Here is a 27,983-nt window from a genome sequence, read left to right as displayed (position 1 = left end):
CATTCACAGAGTCGGTTGGAAAAAGTATGTGAACCCCTAGGCTAACGACTTCTCCAAAAGATAATTGGAGTCAGGAATCAGCTAACCTGGAGTCCAATCAATGAGACGAGATTGGAGATGTTGGTTAGAGCTGCCTTGCCCTATAAAAAAGACAACATTTGAGTTTGCTTTTCACAAGAAGCGTTGCCTGATGTGAACCATGCCTCGAACAAAAGAGGTCTCAGAAGACCTAAGATTAAGAATTGTTGACTTGCATAAAGCTGGAAAGATTTGCAAAAGTATCTCTAAAAGCCCTGATGTTCATCAGTCAGGAGGAAGTTCAGCACTGTTGCTACTCTCACTAGGAGTGGCCATCCTGCAAATATGACTGCAAGAGCACAGCGCAGAATGCTCAATGCACAGAATGCTCGATAAGAATCCTAGAGTGTCAGCTAAAGACTTACAGAAATCTCTGGAACATGCTAACATCTCTGACGAGTCTAGAATACGTAACACACTAAACAAGAAGGGTGTTCGTGGGAGGACACCACGGAAGAAGCCACTGCTGAAGTTTGTAAAAGTGCACCTGGATGTTCCACAGCGCTACTGGCAAAATATGGACAGGTGAAACTACAGTTGAGTTGTTTGGAATGAACACACAAGACTGTATGGAGAAAAAAAGACACAGCACACCAACATCAAAACCTCATCCCAACTGTAAAGTAAGGTGGAGAGAGCATCATGGTTTGGTGATGCTTTGCTGCCTCAGGGCCTGGACAGCTTGCTATTATCAATGGAAAAATGAATTCCCAAGTTTATCAAGACATTTTGCAGGAGAATGTTAGGCTATCTGTTTGCCAATTGAAGCTCAACAGAAGTCGGGTGATGCAATAGGACAACGACCCAAAACACAGAAGTAAATCAACAGAAGAAAATGCGCCTTCTGGAGTGGCCCAGTCAGAGTTTTGACCTCAACCCGATTTGAGATGCTGTGGCATGACCTCGAGAGCAGTTCACACCAGACATCCCAAGAAGAAACTTAAACAGTTTTGTAAAGAGGGATGGTCCAAAATTCCTCCTGACCATTGTGCAGGTCTGATCCGCAACTACAAAAAAACGTTTGGTTGAGGTTATTTCTGCGAAAGGAGGATCAACAAGTTATTAAATCCAAGGGTTGACATACTTTTTCCACCCTGCATTGTGAATGTTTACACGGTGTGTTCAATAAAGACATGAAAACATATAATTGTTTGTGTTATTAGTCTAAGCAGACTGTTTGTCTATTGTTGTGACCTAGATGAAGATCAGCTCATATTTTATGACCAATTTATGCAGAAATCCAGATATTTCCAAAGGGTTCACATACTTTTTCTTGCCACTGTATTGTAAATAATTTACACATTGGACTCCAGTGGGTATCAGGTGACAGGTTTAAATTGGGATGTGAAAACCACTGCTGTTGCTCTTCCTCTCTAAGGTTTCATATGGATCTGTTTGTCACTCATAAATTGATCCAAAGATGACGTTCAATGTGAATAAAAGATAGTAAAAGGGCTCAAGGAATTTGGATCAATGACCGCCGCGCCACCTTTCTGTTCAAGTGAGCACAGCACAAGGTGAGTCCAAAAATTGATTGTATGCTGCTGCATAAATTATGTAATTTGCCAGGGAGAAATGTATACTGTAGCTAAGAAAGTAATACTAAGTGTGTGGTGTGTAGTATGCTGTTAGTAGGCCATGTGCACATTTAGCCTATAGCCTGTTTTAGAGAAATGTAATCATTGAATACTGTAAGAGATTTCATTGTCTGCTTATATGCCCACTTTATTTATCCTACGGTTCTGACTTGGTGTACAGGGAGAATGCTGTTGCTGTACATTTCAAAATTGCTGAACAAATAGTTATATTGACTACGTCCGTCCTAGCTCGCTCATGAATATCTTAATAGAGATTATGGATTGCCTCTTATCTGCTTGTCGTCCCCTTATGCCATAGTTTGTACATCTCAATTGTCAGTAGAAACCACATTTGTTTAACCAAGTCAGCCATATCAGCTATGTTTTTTAAAAAGGCAGTAAATGAGGCTGAATGAACTGTTTCTCTGCCAGACAAGGATCCGCTGATAGCCAGGTGTAGCAGTGGTAAGGATTCACGCCATGGTGCTGAAAACAATCTCTGCTGTTGAGACAGCTTTTGTGGGCCCTAACAGTTTGTGGGCAATGTTTGTCACCGTTATAGTGAAATTAATGTATTGTTTAATGTTGTATTGTGTACTGGCTTTGCTGGCATGCATAAAAAAAAATATGCTAGATGTGCCAGCTGCAAAGTCAAACAAAAGTGCTTTTTGGTCTTAATTTAAGGTTCAGGTTAGGCATTAGGGTTAGCAGTGTGGTTAGGGTTCAAATCTGATTTTATGACTGCCAGCGCCTCTTAAGGGGAAAGTAATCGAAAAGTAAACAGATTATGTTAGTAATCAGATTATGTTACAAAGTTTGGGTAATCCAAAAGATGCATTACTGATTAGAATTTTGGACAGGTAATTACTAACTAACGGATTACATTTAGAAAGGAAATGCCCAACCCTGGCCCCCTGGTACTCAACCCAGCACCTTAGAGGCTGCTGCCCTATGTACAGAGTCTGTCACACCCTGATCTGGTTCACCTGTCTTTGTGATTGTCTCCACCTCCTCCAAGTGTCGCTTATTATCCCCAGTGTATTTATTCATGTTTTCTGTTCGTCTTGTCTTGTTTGCCAAGTCAATCAGCGGTTTCCTTGCTCCTATTTTTCCCAGTCTCTGTTTGTTTCTAGTCCTCCTGATTTCGACCCTTGCCTGCCCTGACTCCGAACCAGCCTGCCTATCCCTTTGTACTGTTTTGGACTCAGATCTAGTTTCTGACCCCTGCCTGGCCTGACCTCGAGACTGCCTATTGCCTGGTACTGTTTGGACTCTGACCTGGTTTATGAACTCTCGCCTGTCCTCGACCTGACTTTGCCTACTCCCTTTGTTATAACAAATATCGGCGTTCAACCATCTGCCTCCTGTGTCTGCATTTTGGGTCTCGCCTTGTGCTCTTATATAGTCAATGAACACTGGTCACTTTAATAATGTTTACATATGGTTTTACCCACTTCATATGTGTGTGTGTGTATATACTCCATTCTAGTCAAGGCTAAACCTACATAGCAGCTGCTGTACACACATTTTCTATTAATGTAGCCTACTGTCCATACTGTCTAAACATACTACCATATACAGTACCAGTCAAAAGTTTGGGCACCTACACATTCAAGGGTTTTTCTTTATTTTTACTATTTACTGCATTGTAGAATAATAGTGAAGACATCAAAACTATGAAATGACACATGGAATCATTTAGTAAGCAAAAAAGTGTTAAACAAATCAAAATTAATTTTAGATTCTTCAAAGTAGCCTCCCTTTTCACAGCTTCACCTGGAATGCTTTTATAACAGTCTTGAAGGAGTTCCCACATGCTGAGCACTTGTTGGCTGCTTTTCCTTCACTCTGCAGTCCAACTCATCCCAAACCATTGTGATTGTGGAGGCCAGGTCATCTGATACAGCACTCCATCACTCTACTTCTTGGTCAGATAGCCATTACACAGCCTGGAGGTATGTTGGGTCATTGTCCTGTTGAAAAACAAATGATAGTCCCACTAAGCGCAAACCAGATGGGATGGTGTCTCACTGCAGAATGCTGTGAGCCATGTTGTTTAAGTGTGCCTTGAATTCTAAATCACTGACAGTGTCACTAGCAAAGCATCCCACACTATCGCACCACCACCATGCTTCACGGTGGGAACTACACATGCAGAGATCATCCGTTCACCTACTCTGCTTCTTACAAAGAGACGGCGGTTGGAACCAAAAATCTAAAATTTGGACTCATCAGACCAAAGGACAGATTTCCACCAGTCTAATGTCCACTGCTCGTGTTTCTTGGTCCAAGCAAGTCTCTTCTTCTTATTGGTGTCCTTTAGTAGTGGTTTCTTTGCAGTAATTCGACCATGAAGGCCTGATTCACGCAGTCTCCTCTGAACAGTTGATGTTGAGATGTGTCTGTTACTTGAACTCTGTGAAGCATTTTGGGCTGCAATCTGAGGTGCAGTTTGGATAATGAACTTATCCTCTACAGCAGAGGTAACTCTGGGTATTCCTTCCCTGTGGCGGTCCTCATGAGAGCCAGTTTCATCATAGCGCTTGATGGTTTTTGTGACTGCACTTGAAGAAACTTTAAAAGTTGTTGAAATTTTCCGCATTGACTGACCTTCATGTCTTAAAGTAATGATGGACTGTCGTTTCTCTTTGCTTATTTGAAAATAGGGCTATCTTCTGTATACCACCCCTACCTTATCACAACACAACTGATTGTCCCAAACGCATTAAGAAGGAAATACATTTTTAACAAGGCACAGCTGTTAATTGAAATGCATTCCAGGTGACTACCTCATGAAGCTGGTTGAGAGAATGCCAAGAGTGTGCAAAGCTGTCATCAAGGCAAAGGGTGGCTACTTTAAAGAATCTGAAATATAAAATATAATTTGATTTGTTTAATTAACACTTTTCTGGTTACTATATCATTCCATATGTGTTATTACATAGTTGTGATGTCTTAACAATTATTCTACAATATAGAAAAAATAAAAAATAAATAAAAACCCTGGTACTGTACATATTTATATTCCAGACTCTGACATTGCTTTCTGATATTTCTTAATTTATTTATATTTTGGGGATTTGTTTGTATTATTCTGCATTGTTAGGTATTACTGCATTGTTTGAGTTAGAAACATAAGCATTTCGTTGCACCTGTGATAACATCTGCAAAATATATGTAAGCGATCACTAAAATTTGAATTCATTTGATTTGTTTTTTCGTGTATGTGTGTGTGTGTGTGAAATAAAAATACTGCCACATCCTAGACTTTCACCTCTGTCAAATCCAGAAACCCAGTACTATGCCACCAAACCTTTCACACGGTCATTATGTAAATGCAGAGTGTGTAGGGTGTTTTTGGATTCGATTAGTTGACTTGAGGGGTCATGGCCATGGACCCACGTCACTTAACATTGGAAACTTTCAGACAAAGAACACTGGAACGTCCAAACAATGACACGAGGGGGAGCGTTGAACATTTCCATTGGACACTCAGGAAACCCTTTTATTCCTTGGCCTGCCAACCTCATCCACGCTTCTGGCCGACGCGGCTTTTTGTTCGCATCACAGCAGAACTCGAGCAGATGGTGAGGTGGACTAGTTGAGCACCAGTGACAAGGTCGCGCGTTTGAAGTCAGCTGACTAGCCTTGCTGCGCTGGTCAGCGCCAGGTGATCCCTGCATGTTGAGTTGGAGGAGGGCAAGAGAATCGCGAGCTCAAGGCAGGCGCTTTGTGCGAGTTACCAGTGTCGAGGTTTTTAGTGTTCTTCAGTCAGCCGCGGCAGAAGCACAGAGGACAGAAAGAACGGCTCCTGAAGAGAATAAAACGTGTCCTCTCTAAATATAGACGTCGCTTTGTAAGTTAAATGTTATATGATTTATTCTCCATAGATATAGTAGGCTTAATATTATCTTTGAAGACATAGCGCTCAAATGTCCTATTTTTCCCGGAACATCGGAGTCTGTGTGTGAGGAGAGGCATTCCGCTGGATGCTAAAACGCTAAGGTGAGACCAATAACGTTAACTCATTTTCATTTATAATATGCTCCAATTTAAATATTCAGATACAAGTCAAATATTAAGAATTGCGTTCCTAGCTTTTGAATATAAACAGATATAAACTTAATTGGCAGAGATAGACAATTTGGGGGGGTGGCAGCACAATTGGTATATCTTTTAAATAAAATATGTAGTCTAAGCTGTTTGTTTATTTAGCTCAACAGAACCGTTGGCGTACATATTTCTATTTTTCGTTGCTCAAAGGGTAGGGTAGCTACAGCATCAGTGCAACCATTGGATTTGCAAGGGCACTGTGATCCGCATTCAGTAGCCCACATGTGGCCAATAATACGAGGCTGTAGTCTGATATACAGTATGTGTGCCTATAATTCATTTCCATCGATTGAAAATGCGAATTCATATGGATTTTGTCTGAGAGGGATGACACACTGACAAACGTGCACACACACACACACACACACACACACACACACACACACACACACACACACACCACACACAATGAAACCGCTTTATAAACAACAGCAGAAAACATGCAAAAAAAATCTCAAACATTTGCCATGATATCACCCATATTCCTGACACACTGTACTTTGGACCAAAGAGTGTCATTCTAGAATGAGTGTGTTTTATTTCTAAATGATTCAAAGTAAGCTGCACCTGTACTGAAACGACTTATCTCACAAATCTGAAGTGAAAGGAGCACTGAATTCCATTGTGTATCCCAGACGGGTTTTTATTCCCCTGTTCTCTCATCCTCATGTGATTGAGGATGAGAGTCTACAATGTAACAATCCCAAACTGCAACATCACACATGACATGTGCACAGGGAGAGCAGCTAAACAGCTGACTGGCAGCTGAGGTCTCTGGCGCCTCATCATAATCATTTGTCTTGGTATGGGAATGATGTGGGCAGATGTCGCGACTGCTCTGTGGATGAATTCGGCAAGAATTCTTCGGAGGAAAACAAAAAGACAATGGGTTGTTCAAGATAAGTTGGGGGTGAGAGCTGGTAGGGTGGTGACTCTACATTGTTTTGGGTCACCTTTGTAAAAGTTGGTTCCTCATCCTTGTCGGCTTTGTTGTTGCAGCTGTTGCACGACAGTGGCACCTGTTACTGCGCTCTCAGAAGCTGAAGCCACAGATCCCAGATGCTTTGAGTGTCTCATTCAATCAAACCTACACAAGTCAAGTCTTGGTAATGTGGAGGATTTGTTTGAGCAGTGGATCATACTTGGTTTGAACTTGAGAGTCATAATGTTTGTGTAGTGTTTTCACGATGAATAGTCCTACAGAGGCAATCAACATAAAAGTTAAGCAAGGTTTTGTGTTTCAGTTCTTAAGGCTTTTTGTTTTCAAGGAATTGCAGTTTCTGTAATTTGATAACATTTTGCCTGATATGGAAATGTGCAAAGTTCACTGGCCGAGACAGTTGATTTAAATAATCCTGTTATTCACTACTGTGCTCGTTGGGCTTGCCAACTAAACCGGAGCCTTGTCTTGGGAAAACTCTGCAAACGCGGACATATATGGATGTACTCTAGCCAGAGTAGTGATGGAGGAGGGGGGAAGAGGTGAGGTATATCCTGCTTTAGGAAGTTCCCCCACCCCAACCCCCACACACAAAGCAGTGTCCTCCGCCAGCAGTTCAGGAGTCGTGACAACCAGCCAACACAAAGATGTGTTTAACACTGTGTGTGTGTGTGTGTGTGTGTGTGTGTGTGTGTGTGTGTGTGTGTGTGTGTGTGTGTTCACAAGTTGCCGAGACCCATTGAGAGAGCCTGGGACTGACTGCACTGTGCGCTTTAGTTTTGGAGGTCAGTAGGGTGTTTGAGGGGGGACGGCTGTGGGCGACTTGGGTGCTCCAGCTCAACCCTCTCCCATTGTGACTGAGAGCTGAGGGGTGAGGGAAACACATCCCCCATTGTGAGGTTTTTGTAAAGATGTTTCTGATTGAGGCAGCTGTTTGTCTAACTCTACCCATCTAATGTCTGGGTAGGGAATGAATGAATGGGCATTATTCTGAGAGATTTTTATGCTTTGTCCCACATGGGGCATCCTTTGAGTTATTGGACTTGAGTCTCTATATTGCTGCAGTGTTAAAGGACAAAGTGTGTGTGTGCATGTGTGAGAGAGAGAAAGAGTTCATGTCAGCACCATCTCTGTTGCGTAAGGAATTGATTTCAGCTACTGAAACATACAAGATTGTCCTCTCCTGTTTCTTCTTCTCTCTGGCTGAACAGAAACATTTCCTCCTCCTCTGCTCAGCTCCACACCTCTGCTCTGCCTCTGCTCTGCCTCTGCTCTGCCTCTGCTCTGCCTCTAGCACCAAAGCCCTGTGTGATGTGGAGCGAGACGCCTGCATACTAATGGAGCCCAAACAGGTTGCCTCTTAAGCAGGCTAAAGCAGCCTAAACAGGGTACCTCTCAGGCAGACCAATGCAGCCAAAACCAGGTGTCTCTCAGGCAGGCCAAAGCAGCTGGAACAGAGTGCCTCAAGCAGGCCAAAGCAGCCAAAACAGGGTGCCTCAAGCAGGTCAAAGCAGCCAAAACAGGGTGCCTCAAGCAGGTCAAAGCAGCCAAAACAGGGTGCCTCAAGCAGGTCAAAGCAGCCAAAACAGGGTGCCTCAAGCAGGTCAAAGCAGCCAAAACAGGGTGCCTCAAGCAGGTCAAAGCAGCCAAAACAGGGTGCCTCAAGCAGGTCAAAGCAGCCAAAACAGGGTGCCTCAAGCAGGTCAAAGCAGCCAAAACAGGGTGCCTCAAGCAGGTCAAAGCAGCCAAAACAGGGTGCCTCAAGCAGGTCAAAGCAGCCAAAACAGGGTGCCTCAAGCAGGTCAAAGCAGCCAAAACAGGGTGCCTCAAGCAGGTCAAAGCAGCAGGAACAGACTACCTCTCAGGCAGGCCAGTGCAGCAGGAACAGACTACCTCTCAGGCAGGCCAGTGCAGCAAGGACATGGCGTGCCCATCAGGTACACACATGACTGGCAGGCCGGCGGTCAGCAGCACATGGCGGGGCTGGGGGCTCCAGTATGGAACTGTAATTTAGAAGCATTGCGTCTAGACTAATAATAGTAATGGAATGTTAGGTTTGGCTGTGGTTGCTGTATTGTGAAATACTGTGATGCAGCGGTAATAGATGTTGTTTGGGAAGGATACATGCTGTTGTGCATTGGCAGCTCCAGCCAGTAGACTCTACTAGGCAACAGCAGTTTCTCTTTGCTTGTTTTAGCAGCTGTAGACTGATCACAGCTGCGCTATAGTGGAGCCATTGTCTGCTGGTATAGCAATTATCAGCCATTTCATTTGACGGTGTCAGTTGTTTAATCTGGTCATATGGATGTTTATGGTTGTGGTCTCGTGCTAGCTGTGGTTTTTGTCGCTCTTCGCTCTACGGTGGCCTAATGGCATACACAGCTGTCTCCTCATTTGGGTATGAAACAGACATGCCGGTGGCATAGCCGGTCACCATGGTGACGGCAAGATTGTGAGGGAGCCTGGTAGTGCGGCTGCTGTTTGAAAAACACTGCTCACATTTTACGCCCAATGAAAAGGGACAAATGAATGAGGAGAAACACATTATTCTTCCCTGTAAAAGGTGCTATCATGTTGTCATTAGACCCAGTTTCCTCTTGGCAGAAGCATCCAGTGGCACTTGGTTAGAGCATCTGGAAAGCGAGGGTTAAGTCACTGAGCAAAATGGATACTGAAGACAGACACTCATTCATACTCCAACGGAAAACAGCTATTTGGCCATTTGTTTTTTATTCATATGGTTGCCTTTGTGTACTTTGGTGTCCCGATTTGAAAATTGAGAAGGTTTTAGCTATTGAAGTCTTTGTGGAACAGTGAGTGCTTACATTGGCAGAGTGGACTCAGCCCAAGGAAACCTAATGCTGTTAGGAAAAGCTCTGCAGGACAGGAAACAGAGCATTCATGAAAGGTCTAAGACTTCCAGATCTCCGTTCAGACCTCCAAACAGGGTGTCTCTCAGTCTCCTCTCCAAAATCAGTGCGCTCTATGTGGCCACAGACAGAGAGCCCTACTGCTTCATTAGTCCCTGTGCTGTCTGGGAACATAGTGTAATGTATGTATTTATGAGGCCTTGGCATTAAAAGACAGGGCTGATGATATCTCTAAATTACATCTTGCTCTACTTGCATGTGTTATCCTTTGAACCCCAGGGCTGTTTTTATCAAAGGGCAGGTACTAAGCTGGGTGAACATTCGCCACTCTGTGTGTGTATGTTTTTGTTGTACATTGCACACGAGTGTCTGGGTGCCTGAGTGTGTGTATGTTTTTGTATACGGTGCGTGTGCATGTGTGCTTGTGTGTTTTAAGAAACTCAAGCACATAAAGGATGTGACAGAATGAAGAGGCAGGTAGCCCAGCGTTTCAGAGGGTTGGGCCAGGAACCGAAAGTTCGCTGGTTCCAATCCCTGAGCCGACTAGGTCAAGACATCTGTTGATGTGGCCTTGAGCAAATCACTTAACCCTAATTGCTCCTGTAAGTCACTTTGGATAATGACAAAAATGTAAATTGCCTTTGTCATTGAGGGAATGAAACTCAGATCCACCAAAACCTCTCATGCTATCACACAAAGGGCCAGGGCCCACCAAACACACTCACTATAAAACCAGGCTTCATGCAGGGCTTTGGGTCTCCTTCTGTAACACAGGCATTCGGTGAGATATGATAGGTGAGTGTAAAAGCAGACAATATCTCGACACTCTCTCCTTTAGCCCTCTTCTCTACCTGTTGTTCTCTTTGTTGTAGTTCTGGATTAAGTGCAAACAATGTGTGAACCCTGAATCTCTGTGTATCTGAGTTAAGCAGTTTGGCCTCTTTAGACAAGTGTTGCGCCTGACTAGGGGTCACTGGCCAGGAAGTCCAAAACAATGCTTGTTATGTCTGCTCCTGAGGCATTGTTATGTACATCCTGTAGATGATGTGTATAAACAGGATATAGTGTATACGGTATAGGATGTTATTGCAGACTATAGCCTGAATCCCCCCATAACTGTTCTACTCTTTAAGCAGTTTGGTCACTTTCATAGGAACAGAAACATCAGTCTATTGGTTACTTGAGTTTCACTCAAACCAGGGGGAGTTTCCCCATTCACTTTATAGCAGGTAAGGCTACGACAGACAACGCTTTTGGAATGACTGCTTGCCATCAGAATATGGATAGTTTGTAGGATTTGCAGCGATAATGTTTTTTCCATCCCGGATTAAACAGCTTTTAGCCACCGTATCTATCAACAGCAGTGCTAATAGGAAGGGGTCCTGGGTAAGTCAACAGTGCTAATAGGAAGGGGTCCTGTGTAAGTCAACAGTGCTAATAGGAAGGGGTCCTGTGTAAGTCAACAGTGCTAATAGGAAGGGGTCCTGGGTAAGTCAACAGTGCTAATAGGAAGGGGTCCTGTGTAAGTCAACAGTGCTAATAGGAAGGGGTCCTGGGTAAGTCAACAGTGCTAATAGGAAGGGGTCCTGTGTAAGTCAACAGTGCTAATAGGAAGGGGTCCTGTGTAAGTCAACAGTGCTAATAGGAAGGGGTCCTGTGTAAGTCAACAGTGCTAATAGGAAGGGGTCCTGGGTAAGTCAACAGTGCTAATAGGAAGGGGTCCTGGGTAAGTCAACAGTGCTAATAGGAAGGGGTCCTGGGTAAGTCAACAGTGCTAATAGGAAGGGGTCCTGGGTAAGTCAACAGTGCTAATAGGAAGGGGTCCTGGGTAAGTCAACAGTGCTAATAGGAAGGGGTCCTGGGTAAGTCAACAGTGCTAATAGGAAGGGGTCCTGGGTGCCGTGCGGGGGGTCCGGGAAGTCAACAGTGCTAATAGGAAGGGGGGGGTCCTGGGTAAGTCAACAGTGCTAATAGGAAGGGGTCCTGGGTAAGTCAACAGTGCTAATAGGAAGGGGTCCTGGGTAAGTCAACAGTGCTAATAGGAAGGGGTCCTGGGTAAGTCAACAGTGCTAATAGGAAGGGGTCCTGGGTAAGTCAACAGTGCTAATAGGAAGGGGTCCTGGGTAAGTCAACAGTGCTAATAGGAAGGGGTCCTGGGTAAGTCAACAGTGCTAATAGGAAGGGGTCCTGGGTAAGTCAACAGTGCTAATAGGAAGGGGTCCTGGGTAAGTCAACAGTGCTAATAGGAAGGGGTCCTGGGTAAGTCAACAGTGCTAATAGGAAGGGGTCCTGGGTAAGTCAACAGTGCTAATAGGAAGGGGTCCTGGGTAAGTCAACAGTGCTAATAGGAAGGGGTCCTGGGTAAGTCAACAGTGCTAATAGGAAGGGGTCCTGGGTAAGTCAACAGTGCTAATAGGAAGGGGTCCTGGGTAAGTCAACAGTGCTAATAGGAAGGGGTCCTGTGTAAGTCAACAGTGCCTGGTGCTGCTGTGTCAGTGAGAGGGTGAAATAGCAACATCTGTTTCCCTTCATTCAGACCACTCTGTGGGCTGGGGGAAATGTCATTTTGCGTAGTGTGACAACTTTCATTACACTCATCACTGACAGTCACAGAGTGTTCTGTTTTCAGGCCTTCAGGCCACGGTGGACAGCCTGGTAGTCTGGGCTTTGATGATGAGGGAGGGCCCCTCTGGCCTTGTTTGCTCACAGTTTCCATTGGAGGTGTCCCCTGTCATAATCGTTTTTCCCCCATCGCACACACACACGTGCGCCCATGGACACGCGCGCACACACACACATACACACACACTGAGGTAGCGGTCGGTCAAACCGGATAGGAGCCCACAGAGCTGTCAGCACTCCAGGAGCCTGGTGGCAGGTGTGAGTTTATAGCCTCAGTGTGAAAACAGCGATTACCTCGCCTGTCTCCTCCGATTTTAGAGAAGAGAAGGAAAGAGGAAGAGAGAGAGAGGGGGAGAGAGAGAGAGAGGCATAATATATGACCTGATAGATGGTTGGATATAAAGATAAAGTGTATAGCCATACAGAGCAACAGATTGATAGATAGACAGGTTGATGGATAGAGGGGGAGAGATGACAGTCAGATATCTTATTTTCCATTCCCAGGCCCTGAGCCCTGAGAAGAGGAATATGAGGAAATATAAAGCCTTGATGTTACAGTTCAGTCACAGTGTAGAAATCAGTGAGATGGCGCTCTGATTGGCCAGGGCATTGCAGAGAGGATGCCATTAGTCTTGGATACTGATATATATCATCATGGCTATTAGAACAGTATCTTAGAGGTAGGGGATTTTCTTACAGTAACAGCCATACCAACCACACTAACTAAGTTAACTCATTGAGAAGTTGTAATGGCAGATAGGATTTTAAGGCTTTGGTTCATGATTAAAATATGCCGACGTGAAACACAGTGACTGACATGCTGTTTTATTTTCTGCATAACTAAGTATTTTTAGAGACACTATAAATACCACACCTGCAATATGAATCAAAGCCGAGTTTGTGTCAGTCACACATCCCAGTACTCTGTGTTTCTGCCAGGCTTGCACTGAATGTAGAAATCACACATGAAGAAAAGGAGAAAAATCGAAATAAACCTGTTCTATGTTACTATTGTCTCTAAAGTAGAAATCCAGAGACATGGTTGTCAGGTTTTGATGTGAAACAAAACACAGCCCCACGCACACGTCTCTGTCTTCAGGCTGCACTGAGTGTGTTTATGGGGATAAATGTGGTGTGTTGTTAGGATCTGACTGGAGGTGCAGGAACGCTGGTGTTTATTGTCAGTGTGAGAGCGGCAGGGCCTGCCGTACACACTCACTGGTGTTTATTGTCAGTGTGAGAGCGGCAGGGCCTGCCGTACACACTCACTGGTGTTTATTGTCAGTGTGAGAGCGGCAGGGCCTGCCGTACACACTCACTGGGACAGTTATGGAGGGCTGATTTCATTCCTCCAGGTTGAAGAGATAAATTGCCGTCCTCAGCTGTAGTGTATATATATATATATATATATATATATATATATATATATATATATATATATATATATATATATATAATGTGTGTGTGTGTATATACACACACACCCACCCACTGGAATCCTGCCTGAACAGATACAAAGTGTTTCACCTCGCCTAAAAGGCTGGGATTTAATCATCCTTTTTTCTAGTATTGAAAAGTAATTGGCCTGGATGGAGATGGATTCGTTTTTTTAGTGAGAACATTTTTGATTTGCTGAAACGGATTGGAGTCACTGGCCCTGTGCTCATCACTGTCCTATCTGTTTATGATAATGCAATGTTATTTTCTCTTGTCACTGATTTGAATATCCCCAGGAAGGGAAGGCAGGGCAGAGGAAAGGCGTGGTCATTGATTATTGATTATGTGCAGATCATACATGGTAGTTCATCACCATCATACATGAACCTGTCACCTGTTTAGAGAACACTACACCATCATACATGAACCTGTCACCTGTTTAGAGAACACTACACCATCATACATGAACCTGTCACCTGTTTAGAGAACACTACACCATCATACATGAACCTGTCACCTGTTTAGAGAACACTACACCATCATACATGAACCTGTCACCTGTTTAGAGAACACTACACCATCATACATGAACCTGTCACCTGTTTAGAGAACACTACACCATCATACATGAACCTGTCACCTGTTTAGAGAACACTACACCATCATACATGAACCTGTCACCTGTTTAGAGAACACTACAGTCCTGGCACAGAGGACATCACCGCTACAGTGGAAATACCCTTATCACTGACAGCACCAAACTGATATAGGAAAAACATATTTTCCCCTGACAGGACTTATAGATCCAGTATTGGCAGTTTAAACGGAGAGGAAGAATAAACTGCTGTGTTGGATTTCCATAATTGGGCCTCATTAATGTGTTGGGGAAAGGGGAGGCTGCTGCGGTGCCAGGGACCCATCAGAAATCGATGTGAGGAGCTATCCCAGCGGCGGTAGAGGCTCCTGAATGTTACCTGTCCTCTGGAGCTAGACCCACCAGCCCTGCCCATTCCCCCACATCCACCCCACCACCCTGGCCCCAGCCCTGCCCATTCCCCCACATCCACCCCCCATCCTGGCCGCAGCCCTGCCCATTCCCCCACATCCACCCCCCACCCTGGCCCCAGCCCTGCCCATTCCCCCACATCCACCCCACCACCCTGGCCCCAGCCCTGCCCATTCCCCCACATCCACCCCCCACCCTGGCCCCAGCCCTGCCCATTCCCCCACATCCACCCCACCAGCCTGGCCCCAGCCCTGCCCATTCCCCCACATCCACCCCCCACCCTGGCCCCAGCCCTGCCCATTCCCCCACATCCACCCCACCAGCCTGGCCCCAGCCCTGCCCATTCCCCCACATCCACCCCCCACCCTGGCCCCAGCCCTGCCCATTCCCCCACATCCACCCCCCACCCTGGCCCCAGCCCTGCCCATTCCCCCACATCCACCCCCCACCCTGGCCCCAGCCCTGCCCATTCCCCCACATCCACCCCCCACCCTGGCCCCAGCCCTGCCCATTCCCCCACATCCACCCCCCACCCTGGCCCCAGCCCTGCCCATTCCCCCACATCCACCCCCCACCCTGGCCCCAGCCCTGCCCATTCCCCCACATCCACCAACTACCCTGGCCCCAGCCCTGCCCTGCCTATTCTCCCACATCCACCCCACCACCCTGGCCCCAGCCCTACCCATTCCCCCACATCCACCCCACCACCCTGGCCCCAACCCTACCCATTCCCCCACATCCACCCCACCACCCTGGCCCCAGCCCTGCCCATTCCCCCACATCCACCCCACCACCCTGGCCCCAGCCCTGCCCATTCCCCCTCATCCACCCCACCACCCTGGCCCCAGCCCTGCCCATTCCCCCACATCCACCCCACCACCCTGGCCCCAGCCCTGCCCATTCCCCCTCATCCACCCCACCACCCTGGCCCCAGCCCTGCCCATTCCCCCTCATCCACCCCACCACCCTGGCCCCAGCCCTGCCCATTCCCTCACATCCACCCCACCACCCTGGCCCCAGCCCTGCCCATTCCCCCACATCCACCCCACCACCCTGGCCCCAGCCCTGCCCATTCCCCCACATCCACCCACCACCCTGGGCCCAGCCCTGCCCATTCCCCCTCATCCACCCCACCACCCTGGCCCCAGCCCTGCCCATTCCCCCTCATCCACCCCACCACCCTGGCCCCAGCCCTGCCCATTCCCCCACATCCACCCCACCACCCTGGCCCCAGCCCTGCCCATTCCCCCACATCCACCCCACCACCCTGGCCCCAGCCCTGCCCATTCCCTCACATCCACCCCACCACCCTGGCCCCAGCCCTGCCCATTCCCCCACATCCACCCCACCACCCTGGCCCCAGCCCTGCCCATTCCCCCACATCCACCCACCACCCTGGGCCTGGCCCGGAGCTGACACCGTCCCAGCACAGAGGCTCCAGGCCTCTAATTGATTTCTTCAGGCTCATTAAAATACTAATTTCTACTCGCCTGTGTTGCCACCGCTTTCCAGAGACTTGTCTCATAATCAAGAGCAACCATTAACGATAATGCGCCGATTCGAGCTGAGTGCTTTTCTTTCTCTGCCCGCCCTGGTAGATTAGGTGTGTTGTGTAATGTGCTCATAGTCAGAGCAGAGAACTCTGGCTGGCTGCTACCACACCAAAAGTATCTCTCTGTCACTGTGCCGGTAGCATACGCAGATAATCCCCTGGGAGAGAGAAACGTGGGTAATCTCTGAAGAGACAGACACAGAATACATCAGAGTAGCTGAGTTCATATCCACAATAGACCTCAGATAGGGACAAATATACGTATCAAATATGCATCAAACATTTAGCCTACCAATCTCTACTAATATACATATACATTGTCATGTATTCCACGGTAACAGAGTGACACTGAGACTCAGATTTTTAAACAAACCTTACAACTATATGCACAAGGACTACTTTTAACAATTTCCACTGAAAATGTACTTGAAGATCAGTGCAGATGCCAAGTTTGGTAACAGAAGGACAGTTTGTGCTGTTGGTGCCGTCATTCTGTTACCAAACTTGGCATCTGCACTGATCTTCAAGTACATTTTCAGTGGAAATTGTTAAAAGTAGTCCTTGTGCATATAGTTGTAAGGTTTCACTTTACAATCATTGGTTTTTGTGACATACATTTGAAAGTCAAAAATCAGAGTCTCAGTGTTACCGTGGAATTGCCCATACCTTAAAATTCTGGACCATAATCTTATATATTATCTGAACAAAGGACAGCCCTTCTGCATACACAATTATAGTGAACCATATGCAAACAATGTGTACTCAGATGTAATAGGCTTGTTGTTGGATGCAATACATTGGGAGTACATTATGGTTTACAACCTACTCGTGTGTTTACCCTTCCCTCACCCAGCTGTTAAAACAGCAGGACTATCTGTCACAGTTAATGTATGTCAACATTTACTATGATCCATATTTTATTTAAAAAGGAGGAGAATTTGGACACCAATATGATAAATTACTTCACTGAAACCTCTGACTCACTTTTATTTTTCCTAGCTTTTGTTCATCAGAGGCGACCTGCTACTAACAGGCCAGAGCAGTCAGACTGCTGGCATTGGGGGTGAGGGGTTTTGCCTGTACTACCAAGACACTCTGACTGATTCAATTAAACTTGAATGCTCAGCGTTTGCTTTTTTCACCTGTTTTTGAATAGTCTCTGGCTGAGTAACAGCTCATTAAAGACAGAAATTAACCTCTGCACAATAGCACAGCAACAAAAAGAATTTCACAGATTTATTCTGCCCTGTTAGGCATGTCAAATGAGTCCCCAATAAGTCTGCAGACTGGTGCTGTGTAGGCTGGGTGCTGTCTCCACTCTGACCCTCCGCTGTGAAACTATAAAGGATGTCAGATCTCTCGGTCCAACCACAGAACCAGACCTTTAGCCAGACTGGAGTGCCAGAGGGACAGAGTTTGAGCTTTTGGGACTTTTTATTGGTTCCATTATAACAGGCAAGGTCAAACAAACAGCTAAAGTATTCTAAATGATTTGAAATTGTATTTGAACGCAGGTCAGCAGATAACTACTGTAAATGTATTACTCTGTTTCACACAAATGTTGTCTTGTCAGTATGTAGCAGATATGGACTTGTAATTCATGCCCATATTTAGGTTAAAAGTCTTGTCAATATCAGCAATTTTTTATGAAATGCAATTCACTGTCTGACAGGTTTTATGGCTTTTATCTCTCACGGGGAACTCTCAATCCCTCTCTCACACACCTCTTTCTCTCTCTCCTTCTCCCTGTTTCTGTTATTTAAATCACCATCTGTTTGTGGGATGATAATGGAACGATGTATTGCAGAGCTCTAATACATGACCTGGTTTCTGTGTATTTCAGGCTTATTCTGCTGAATTCTGAAGTTAAGAGAGAGAAAAACACGTGAGTGGAGGAAGAGGATAACCCTGACCATCCCCTGGCCCCATTCTGAAACACACACATTCACCCGCACTGTGGAGCGCAGCTCTACCAGCCACTACCAGTCTGTACAGGGAGGACACTGATGACCATTGGTTGTTGATGTCACACCCCACACCTACCCTCCAGGCCCTCCTCAGGAACCCGGCCTCTCCTCTAAGAGCAGTGTGACCAGACAGAGAGAGCAGACAGCATGGCTCTAAGCCCCCTCCCTTGGCCCCCACTGGCATGGCTGTGTGTAGGGCTGCTGTTGCCCCTGCTGCCCAAGGTGCGGGGCGGGGAGTGCCCGCGGCTGTGCGTGTGTGAGGTGCGCCCCTGGTTCACCCCCCAGTCTACCTACAGGGAGGCGGCCACAGTGGACTGCAACGACCTGCGGCTGACACGCATCCCCTCCAACCTATCCTCTGACACCCAGGTGCTGCTGCTCCAGAGCAACTCTATCGCCCACACCAGCGGGGAGCTAGAAGCCCTGTTCAACCTGACGGAGCTGGACCTATCCCAGAATAACTTCAGCAGTGTGGAAGCCGTGGGCCTGGCCACCATGAACCAGCTCACCACCCTGCACCTGGAGGAGAACCAGATCAGCCAGCTGCCCGACCACTGCCTGCAGGACCTGAGCAACCTGCAGGAGCTCTACATCAACCACAACCAGATCAGCACCATTGCCCCAGGGGCCTTCTCTGGCCTGCGCAGCCTGCTGCGCCTCCACCTCAACTCCAACAGGCTCCGGGTCATCGACAGCCGCTGGTTCGAGGCCACGCCCAACCTGGAGATCCTGATGATCGGCGATAACCCCGTCATTGGTATCCTGGACATGAACTTCAAGCCCCTGGGGAGCCTGAGGAGCCTGGTTCTGGCCGGCATGGATCTCACCGACGTTCCCGGGAGTGCTCTGGTGGGTCTGGATAACCTGGAAAGCCTGTCCTTCTATGACAACAAGCTGGTCCGAGTTCCCCAGTTGGCCCTGCAGAAAGTGCAGAACCTGAAGTTCCTGGACCTGAACAAGAACCCGGTGCACAAGATCCAGGAGGGGGACTTCAGGAACATGCTGCATCTGAAGGAGCTTGGCATTAACAACATGGCTGAGCTGGTGTCCATCGACCGCTACGCCCTGGACAACCTGCCTGAGCTGACCAAGCTGGAGGGCACCAACAACCCCAAGCTGTCCTTTGTCCACCGGATGGCCTTCAGGGATGTGTCCTCCTTGGAGAGCCTGATGCTCAACAACAACGCCCTCAATGCCATCTACCAGTGCACCGTGGAGGCGCTGCCCAACCTGCGCGAGATCAGCCTGCACAGCAACCCGCTGCGCTGTGACTGCGTCATTCAGTGGATGAGCTCAAACAGGACCAGCGTGCGATTCATGGAGCCCCGGGCCATGCTGTGTAGCTCACCGCCCGAGCTACGGGGCCAGCGGGTCAGAGAGGTGAGGCTACAGGACTCCCCAGAGCAGTGCCTGCCCCTCATCTCCCACAACACCTTCCCCAGCCACCTGAGCCTAGAGCTGGGCATGAGTGTCAGCTTGGACTGCCGGGCCATGGCCGAGCCCGAGCCAGAAATCTACTGGGTGTCTCCTATGGGGAGCAAGATCACGGTGGACACGGTGTCGGAGCGGTACCACCTGAGCAGTGAGGGCACCCTGCGGCTGTCCCACGTCCAGGTGGAGGACTCAGGCCGCTACACCTGCGTGGCTCAGAACACAGAGGGTGCCGACACACGCGTCACCACCATCCGGGTCAACGGCACCCTGCTGGACAGCGTTGAGGTGATGAAGATCTATGTCAAGCAGACCGAGTCCCACTCCATTCTGGTCTCCTGGAAGATCAACTCCAACGTCATGACCTCCAACCTTAAGTGGGCATCGGCCACCATGAAGATTGACAATCCCCACATCACCTACACTGCACGCGTGCCCGTCGACGTGCACGAGTACAACCTGACTCACCTGCAGCCGGGCACCGAGTACGAGGTGTGCCTCACCGTCTCCAACATCCACCTGCAGACCCACAAGTCGTGCGTCAACGTGACCACGCACAGCAACACCTTCGCCCTGGACATGTCGGACCAGAGCCCTAGCGCCGCCCTGCTAGTCGTCATGGCCACCATGCTGGCCTTCCTCAGCCTGGCCACCGTGGGGGTGTACGTGGCCCGCCGCTGGAAGAGGAAGAACTATCACCACTCCCTGAAGAAGTACATGCAGAAGACCTCCTCCATCCCCCTCAATGAGCTCTACCCGCCCCTCATCAACCTGTGGGAGGTGGACAGTGAGAAGGACAAGGACGGCGGGGCAGAGAGCAAGCCCTCCCCCGTGGACACCACACGCAGCTACTACATGTGGTGAGGGGGCCGCCCCTCCCCCAGCACACACTTTTGCAATTTTGGGGGCAAAAATCAGATAGTTGCAAATGTTTTTATTTGTAGCTTTGCTAATAAGTAGCAGAGTGATAAGGACAGGATTTGTATTAGTATAGCGTATCGCCTTTGTTTGACTGTATTTCTCTTTTATCGTTTGGACTATTCCAAGATGGCAGCTGTGTCTAGCTTCCAGGTTGTCTCAGTTGATCTGCTTTATTTCTGTGGTGCGTTTTTGATAGCACAGCCTTTTGGCTTGTTGCCATGGACTCACTTTCTTAGTGTCGATAACACAGCAACAGGGACTGCTAGTCTAGTTAAAGGTTCCTCTGGCAGTGTTGGTTGAGATCACATAGTTTTTTCTCTCTCTTGTTGTGAAACAGGTCATCTGTTGCGCACTGAAATGTAAAGGAGCTTGTATGGACTTCATTTAAAAGCTGACTATGGGGATTAGACTTGGTATACTGTCTACTGAATAACGTTAGCGATTGTACGGTAATGTTGTATCAACTATCATTTGAAACTCTTTTTCAATTTTAATTGGGAAAAAAAAGTAGAAATTAGTTTGCTGATAAACGTTCTGTAAAGCACTAGAAATGTCAATGTTTGATAACATACAGTTACTAGGTACAGTAGTAGCTTTATTTACTCTGAATTATTTCTTTGTTATCTGCTAGAGTCTGTCGCTGACCACTTACTTTTGTTGTGATTTCATCACACAAAATGTTGTATATGAGGAAGAAGTTGAAATAAATAACATTTTGATCTTTTTATATAAATAATGTCTCTCAATCAGTTGTTGTACATTTATTTCACCAGTTTGCTTAATTATAGTCCTTCAATCGATATAAATCATATTGTAATGAGGCACCATGACCTTTGACCTCTGTTTGACCTCTGATCTCTTGGCTCTGGTTATTTTTCCATTCGGACCTGGTTCCACTTCACCTCCAATGTGCTGCAGCAGCCCATAAGCAGTATCTCAGCATGGAGCTTCACGGCTCAGACTCACACTGTGCGGCAGAACCCACTCCCCTGAGTCTAATCAGCCATACAGAGAGCACAGATCCAGTCGGCTTAACCCCCCACTGTCTGCTCTGTTCTACATGTGTCTCTGTGTTTGTGTGAGTGTGTGCATGTGTGCATGCTATATCAGAGTGGGAGAGAATAATAACTTTATTCCACCATATTACCAGCTCACCAATCAGTGCTTCAGGAATCAGTGAAGGAACTGGGGTAATATCGTACAACATGCCACCTTCACGCCACATGACACGGGGAAATATGGTTAGCATGAGACAACAGATGGTGTACATACTGTTCCCTCCTGATCCGACCAAATCATTCCTCTCACAACGCTCACATTCCAAACATGCTGAGAGAAAGTGCTATGAATCTGCCAGGGGAGAGCGGTGCAGAGGAACAGGATCTCTCAGAGAGAATAGTAATATACCTGTGGAGAGGGTGTGAGGAGAGGGTGTGAGGGGAGGGGACTGGTCTGAAGATGGATATGACCAGATGGAGGGTAGTAGGAGGTTGTGGATGTGGGGGGTTGCTGTTGTGTGCTTGTGTCTTAAGCATTAGCGGAGTGCCATCAATCCCTTCTGTCTGTTTAGAAAGGTGTCTTATTGCTCTGTGAACTGCTTACAGGCAGTAGATTAGAGGACTGTGTTAACCAAGGGGTTATGACTTTACTGTGTGAGAATAATAGTCAATACTGCACTGTAAAAGATCAAAATGAAAAAGACCAGTGCAGCTCATTTTGGAAATATTTTTCATCCATGTATCAAATGGATTTCTGAGTCTGTGCTGCCCTCTAGTGGGTATTACAATAAAGCTCTTGTGAGCACTAAGCACTGAATATGAGAAGTAATGTACTTTGTATGAAAAATACTGTACCTAAATATGAGGAAATATATGTGATATAGAAATGATATAAGTTAAGGGCTAAAAGTTAAAACAACCACTCAATGTATTGTGACATTTGTGAAACTGGGAACAGGAAGGGGGCCTCCTCACCTAGGGAGGGAAAGAGGCGTTAGGCCTGTCGTGGATTAGGAAACATGTTGAAGAATATGATAAGCAACGACCAGTTAGAGAAGACTTGTACAAAGGCATTCATTTATTGAGTTAAACGCCAAATGATAGAAAGGGACATTTAACATGTGTGTGTGTTGAGACTTCTATCTCACTCAGGAAAAGAAAAATATATAATATATATATATATATATATATATATATATATATATATATATAGATAAAAGAGAAGCAAATGGGTCTGATGTGTTCAATTAAATGGGGAACGAGTGATTTCTTTAAGTTTCTTAGATGCTCAGATATGTTACGTTATGTGCGCATGCGCAGCTTCACTAGGACTTAAATTACAGCACCTGGTAATCACTTGACCGCAGACAATCATCATGGTATGTAACTGCGAACTACTCAGTCTAGCATTAATGTTTAAGTCACTTATATGTTTGTGCACTGAACGTTTACCTCACTGTGTCGGTGTTAGTTGGCCGGGAGTAACTTGTAGCTCAGCGACCCAGATGCTGTATAGCATTAGGCTATTATTATCAGCCATTTGCATTGTGCTGATTGTTCGGAGCACTCTGCTGGTTTCTGGTGGCAGTGGTGATAGCGGTGGTTTGGTTCGGTGATCCATGGTGGAGTGCCGCATTATGTTGCGTTTGTGCGTGTGTAAATCCTTTGGACGAGGCATGTGGTGGCATGGGTTCTGTGTCCTGTGACAGCGTCCATAACAACCTGTGACGGCAGAGTCACTGTGCGCATGCTCCTCTGGCGGTGGGCATTCTGGGTGATGTAGTCGGTGCTGTTTTAAGTCAGATTTGCCACATCTTTGATGGTGTTGCAGGCTTATTTGATTTTCATTAGTTACATTATTATTATTATTATTATATTACTTGAATAATATATTATATCTTAATAATATATTGTCATTATTTGTTTGTTGTATTTCAGGTTTATGACCTGTGGTCATTTGATTTAAAATAAAATTAAGGACAAAACACGAGTCATGACATTGTGTGCTTCCTGGTGAGCCTTTTCGGAGGGCTAAATAACGAAAAATCCGAACAGTCATAAACCACGGTTCTCCTTTACATGGATAATGCAAGGGCTAGAACATTCGTCACGAGACTAACTTCTGATAAGCAAACAGTCCACCCATAAAGCTGTCTGCTCATCTGTTGACTTACTAGGCAAATCATTAATGAGTGAAAGCCAAGAAGAGGATAGAGTTTACAGTTAAAGGACTACTTAAAACCCAGTTGGCAGAAAACACTTGAGCTTGAGTTAAACGCTAGAAAAGTTGGCAAGATGGCAGCATCAGAGGAGGAGCTGGAGAGGCTAAAACAGAAGCGGTCAGCAGCCCAGACTGCGTTCACTAGAAGAGCCAATTACCTCACCTCCAGAGCTAGTGCACTGGGGGAAAGTGAAATGAGAAGTGAGTGGAGGAACTTTAAAGTGGATCACTCCAGAGTCAGAGATGCAGGGTTTGAGTATGCCACGGCCCTGAGAGAAGTGGACGATGATGAAGCCAAAAAGAAGGCGGAAAACATTGACGGAAAAACAGCAGAATGTGACTGTAAGTTTGATGAAACTGAACAAATCATCCTGATCAGCTTCTGGACAAGGTTCGCTGAGGTTCAAATTACCACCCTCACTGAAGAGGCTGGATCAGCCATGGACCAGGCCGAGGACACCGATCACCACCATATGACCAGGAGGGAATGTGAATTGATTCATAGGAACCTGGAACGGGAGGTCTACAACTTTGAACGAGGATTGGATGAGTGGAAAGATTTGATCCCTCGGTCCAAGGCAACAGAGTCAAAGGACCAGATCCGGAAGTTGAAGAAAAGGCCTGAAAAACTGTGGGATGAGTGGGCATGGAAAGGCGGTTCTCAATCCGACGACGAAGAGAAACTGGGAAAAGTGAAAATTATGGAGCAGGAGGAGCCAGTTGGGACTTACAACTACAGGCCCCAGGTCAGCCTAGAACGTGCACGCTTGCCCATGTTTGCTAGTAATATGAGGGATTACTACCACTGGAAAGCTGAATGGGAGGACTTGCAACGTCTGGGAAACCCTCATGGATTGGAAAATGTGAGAAAATTCCATCTCTTGGGAAGCCTAGATGAAAAAGTCAAGAGTGACCTCGTATTGTCCAGCTGTGGAGCCGCCAATGACGTGTTCAGGCTCCTGGACAACAAGTATGGAAATAAGCCAAAAATAGTGCTGCTGGTTGCACAAGAAGTGCAAGGTCTTTGCCCCATCAAAGGAAACCATCTGAGGAAGACAATCGAACTGATTCAAGCCGTGGAGAGAGCTCTTCGTGACCTACACGTCTTAGGGGAGGAAGATGCTGTAAAGAACCGAGTGGTTGTGCAGTCGATTGAAAGTAAGCTTCCTGACTCCCTGAAAGAAAAGTGGTTAACACACAAAAATGACCCTGGAAGCGGGTTTTCACCACGCAACCACTTTGACTGTCTACTGCAATACTTGAAGAAGCAGGAGGACATTCTCGAGGAGCTAGACCAGCTACAGCCTAGCCCGGCGGACAATATTGAGAGGTCGAGCGAAAATAAAAAGGAAAGGAGGGCATTCACCAGAGCCACATCAGGAAACACCCTAAAGGGCGCTCAACCAAGCTCATGCATCACATGTGGAGACAACGAGCACGGAGGTAGGCTGTTCGCCTGCAAGGTCTTCAAGAAGCTCAATCTGACAGGCAAGAAGGCTCAGCTTAGGAGAGCAGGAGCATGCTTTAAGTGCTTGCACCTTCATGGTGACGATGGCGGCTGCACACAAAAGTATCTATGCTCAAAGGATGACTGTCAGAAAGAGGGCTCTTCAGACCACAATTACTTGCTCTGTCCAAAGTCACAGATCAAGAGGAAAAGAGCGGAGAGCAGAGCAATGCAAAATTGGGGAAAAGGGGGCTTGAACTAACCAACAAACAGGAGGAGCTCCTTGCCAAACTTTCTCCAGAGCTGCGAGCAGAGTTCAAAGAAGCCTTTTCAAATAAGATCACGACAAAAGTGTGCTAGGTTGTGAGTCAAAAGAGTGCCCTGTCATAATGATGCTGTTGGATGTGATGACAAACTCTGGCCAGCTAGTCGGTACGTTGATTGATCTCGCTTCAGATACTAATTATATCTCTAATAAAGCAGCTGAGCGTCTGAAGCTAAATGGTGAGAACATTAAGTTGATTGTCCAAGGTGTTGGAGGGATGGAGAAAAGCATTACTACCATGAAGTATACCCTGAGGCTGAGAGTAAAAACTCCCAGAGGTACAATAGCAGAGCACAAACTCCTCTGTTACGGCTTGGAAGATGTTGCGAAGGTGAACCAAGCTGTCATGCCACAGCAACTGCAGAAGTTCTTTCCAAATGGTCAACTCAAGGACTTGGTCTGGCCCGAAAAGATCGACCTGTTGATTAGCCACAGAGAGGGTCGCCTGGTCCCACAGCCAGTCAGAGTAGTTGGAGACCTCGTCCTCTGGGATGGTCCCCTTGGGAAGACTGTTGGTGGAACGCATCCTGACCTCTTTGAAGTGATAGACCTAGCAGTGCACAGGTCTGAAACACATTTCGCTAGGTCAATGAGAACAGCTTCAAGGGCGTACAAAGAGATTCTTGTGAAGACGGGAGGACCCAGTGGAATTTCGGTGGAAGAAGACGCAATCCTCCGAAACACTGCAACTACCAACAAATACGTTTTGGAATGGTTCAAGTGGGACAGTATTGGCGCCGCCTGTGATCCTCAGTGTGGTGGCTGCAGATGCGGTAGGTGCCCCCCTGGAGGCAAGGAAATGACCCTAGGAGAGGAAAGAGACTTGGAGAAAATAAAGGAATGTCTCACCTACGTGCAAGCTGACAAGCACAGCGAATCCTCTCACTGGGACGCAGCTTACCTGTGGAAAGGAGACCCCACAACGCTGCCTGACAATCGACGTGCAGTGGAAGCGACCTTTTTAAACACTGAGAAACGACTGGAGAGGGAGCCGGAATGGAAGGCTGCGTACAGAGAGCAAATCCACGATATGGTCTCGAGGGGCTGCCGTTAAAGTCACCCAGGAGGAAATGGATAGCTGGAAGGGACCTAAGTGGTATATCAGTCATTTAGTTGCTCCTAATCCTCACTCAACCACTACCCCTGTAAGAATTGTCTGGAACAGTAGCCAAGAATTCATGGGAATAAGTTTAAATTACCTACTGTACAAGGGTCCTCATGTCCTAAATCAGATAAGGGGCGTGCTTCTGAGATTCAGGACTGGGTTGTACGCCGCCCTGGGCGATGTGAAAATAATGTACAACTCTGTCTGGCTAGAAGACAAAGAAGTACACCTCCATCGATTCCTCTGGAGAGACAATCCTGAGGAGGTGATCGAAGTCTTTGCTGTCGTCAGGGTCAACATTGGCGATAAACCTGCTGGTTGTATCGCCCAGGTGGCAATGAGAGAAACAGCCAACCTGCCCCAGTTTGCAGCCATGGTTGAGGAGCGCAGAGTTGTGGTAGAAGATAGTTATGTGGATGACATCTTGACGTCCCACAATGACTTGCAGATACTGGAGAATATCACCAAAGGAGTGGAAAAGATCTTAAAGGCTGGAGGCTTCTCCCTTAAGCCATGGGTCTTATCAGGCCAAAGTGGGAAGTCCACAACCACAACTGATGCCAGTATCAGTAAGACAACTGTGAGTGTGCCCAAAACGCTGGTGTTACCCAACCAGATGCAGGACGAAGAGAGCAAAGCACTTGGAGTCGGCTATGAACCAGAGACCGACAAACTTCGTGTGATGACCTCTGTAAATTTCTCAAAGAAGAGAGGAAAGATGAGAACAGGAGTCGATTTGCGCGAAGAGGAAGTCAGAGGTCAAACTCCAAACCCATTGATCCGTCGGTGCTGCTAAGCCAGATCGCTGGATTCTACGACCCCATTGGTCTTGCCACACCCACAAAGCAGAAAGGGGTTATGCTTGTGAGAGAAGCTTACCAAGAAGCGAGTATAAGCAGTCCAGTTAAGGACACTTGGGATGACCCACTCTCACCAAAACTACGGGAGGCTTCCATAAGACTCCTCAAAGAATATGTGAGACTTGCCCAGATCAGGTTCGAAAGAAGCCTCACACCAACTGGAGCCATAGGCCATCCAATGGGAGTCACGTTTTCAGATGGGAGTGAGGCTTCCTACGGCGTGGTGCTCTATCTCCGTTGGGAGACGCAGAATGGGGTCGTAGTGAGGCTGGTTGAGTCAAAAGCAAAGCTTACCCCTCTCAAACAGAAAGGAGACGTGATTAAGGCAGAGGTATGTGGTGCTGTCTTTTCGACCCGCCTGAGAAAATACCTTGTAAAGCACTGCCGCATCAAGGTCGCACGCTGGGTCCACTTCGTGGATAGCCAAACAATCCTGGGAGCAATTCACAAGGATAGCTATGGCTACCAAACTTTCTTCGCTAACCGCATCGGCGAGATCCAGAAGGCTGGACC

General features: G+C 47.0%; 1 protein-coding gene across 2 annotated transcripts; it reads left to right on the top strand.

Annotated features, from left to right (window-relative positions):
- Positions 1-5,156: 5,156 nt before the first annotated feature.
- On the top strand, positions 5,157-21,260 carry LOC106583162 (leucine-rich repeat neuronal protein 1). 2 transcript variants are annotated; one of them, XM_014167027.3, is made up of 2 exons: positions 5,157-5,511; positions 18,039-21,260. In XM_014167027.3, exon 2 carries the CDS (start codon positions 18,310-18,312, stop codon positions 20,455-20,457), a length of 2,148 nt encoding a protein of 715 aa, XP_014022502.3. In that variant the 5' UTR covers positions 5,157-5,511; positions 18,039-18,309; the 3' UTR covers positions 20,458-21,260. The 2 variants fall into 2 exon arrangements, with proteins under 2 accessions (XP_014022502.3, XP_014022501.3); XM_014167026.3 differs by having other exon boundaries at positions 5,157-5,660.
- Positions 21,261-27,983: the final 6,723 nt, after the last annotated feature.

The sequence above is a fragment of the Salmo salar genome, chromosome 22 (assembly GCF_965601325.2).
Source record: "Salmo salar chromosome 22, fSalSal1, whole genome shotgun sequence".
NCBI lineage: Eukaryota > Metazoa > Chordata > Actinopteri > Salmoniformes > Salmonidae > Salmo > Salmo salar.
Note: the sequence above shows the minus strand (reverse complement) of the source record. Positions and strands in the feature narration are given on the sequence as shown.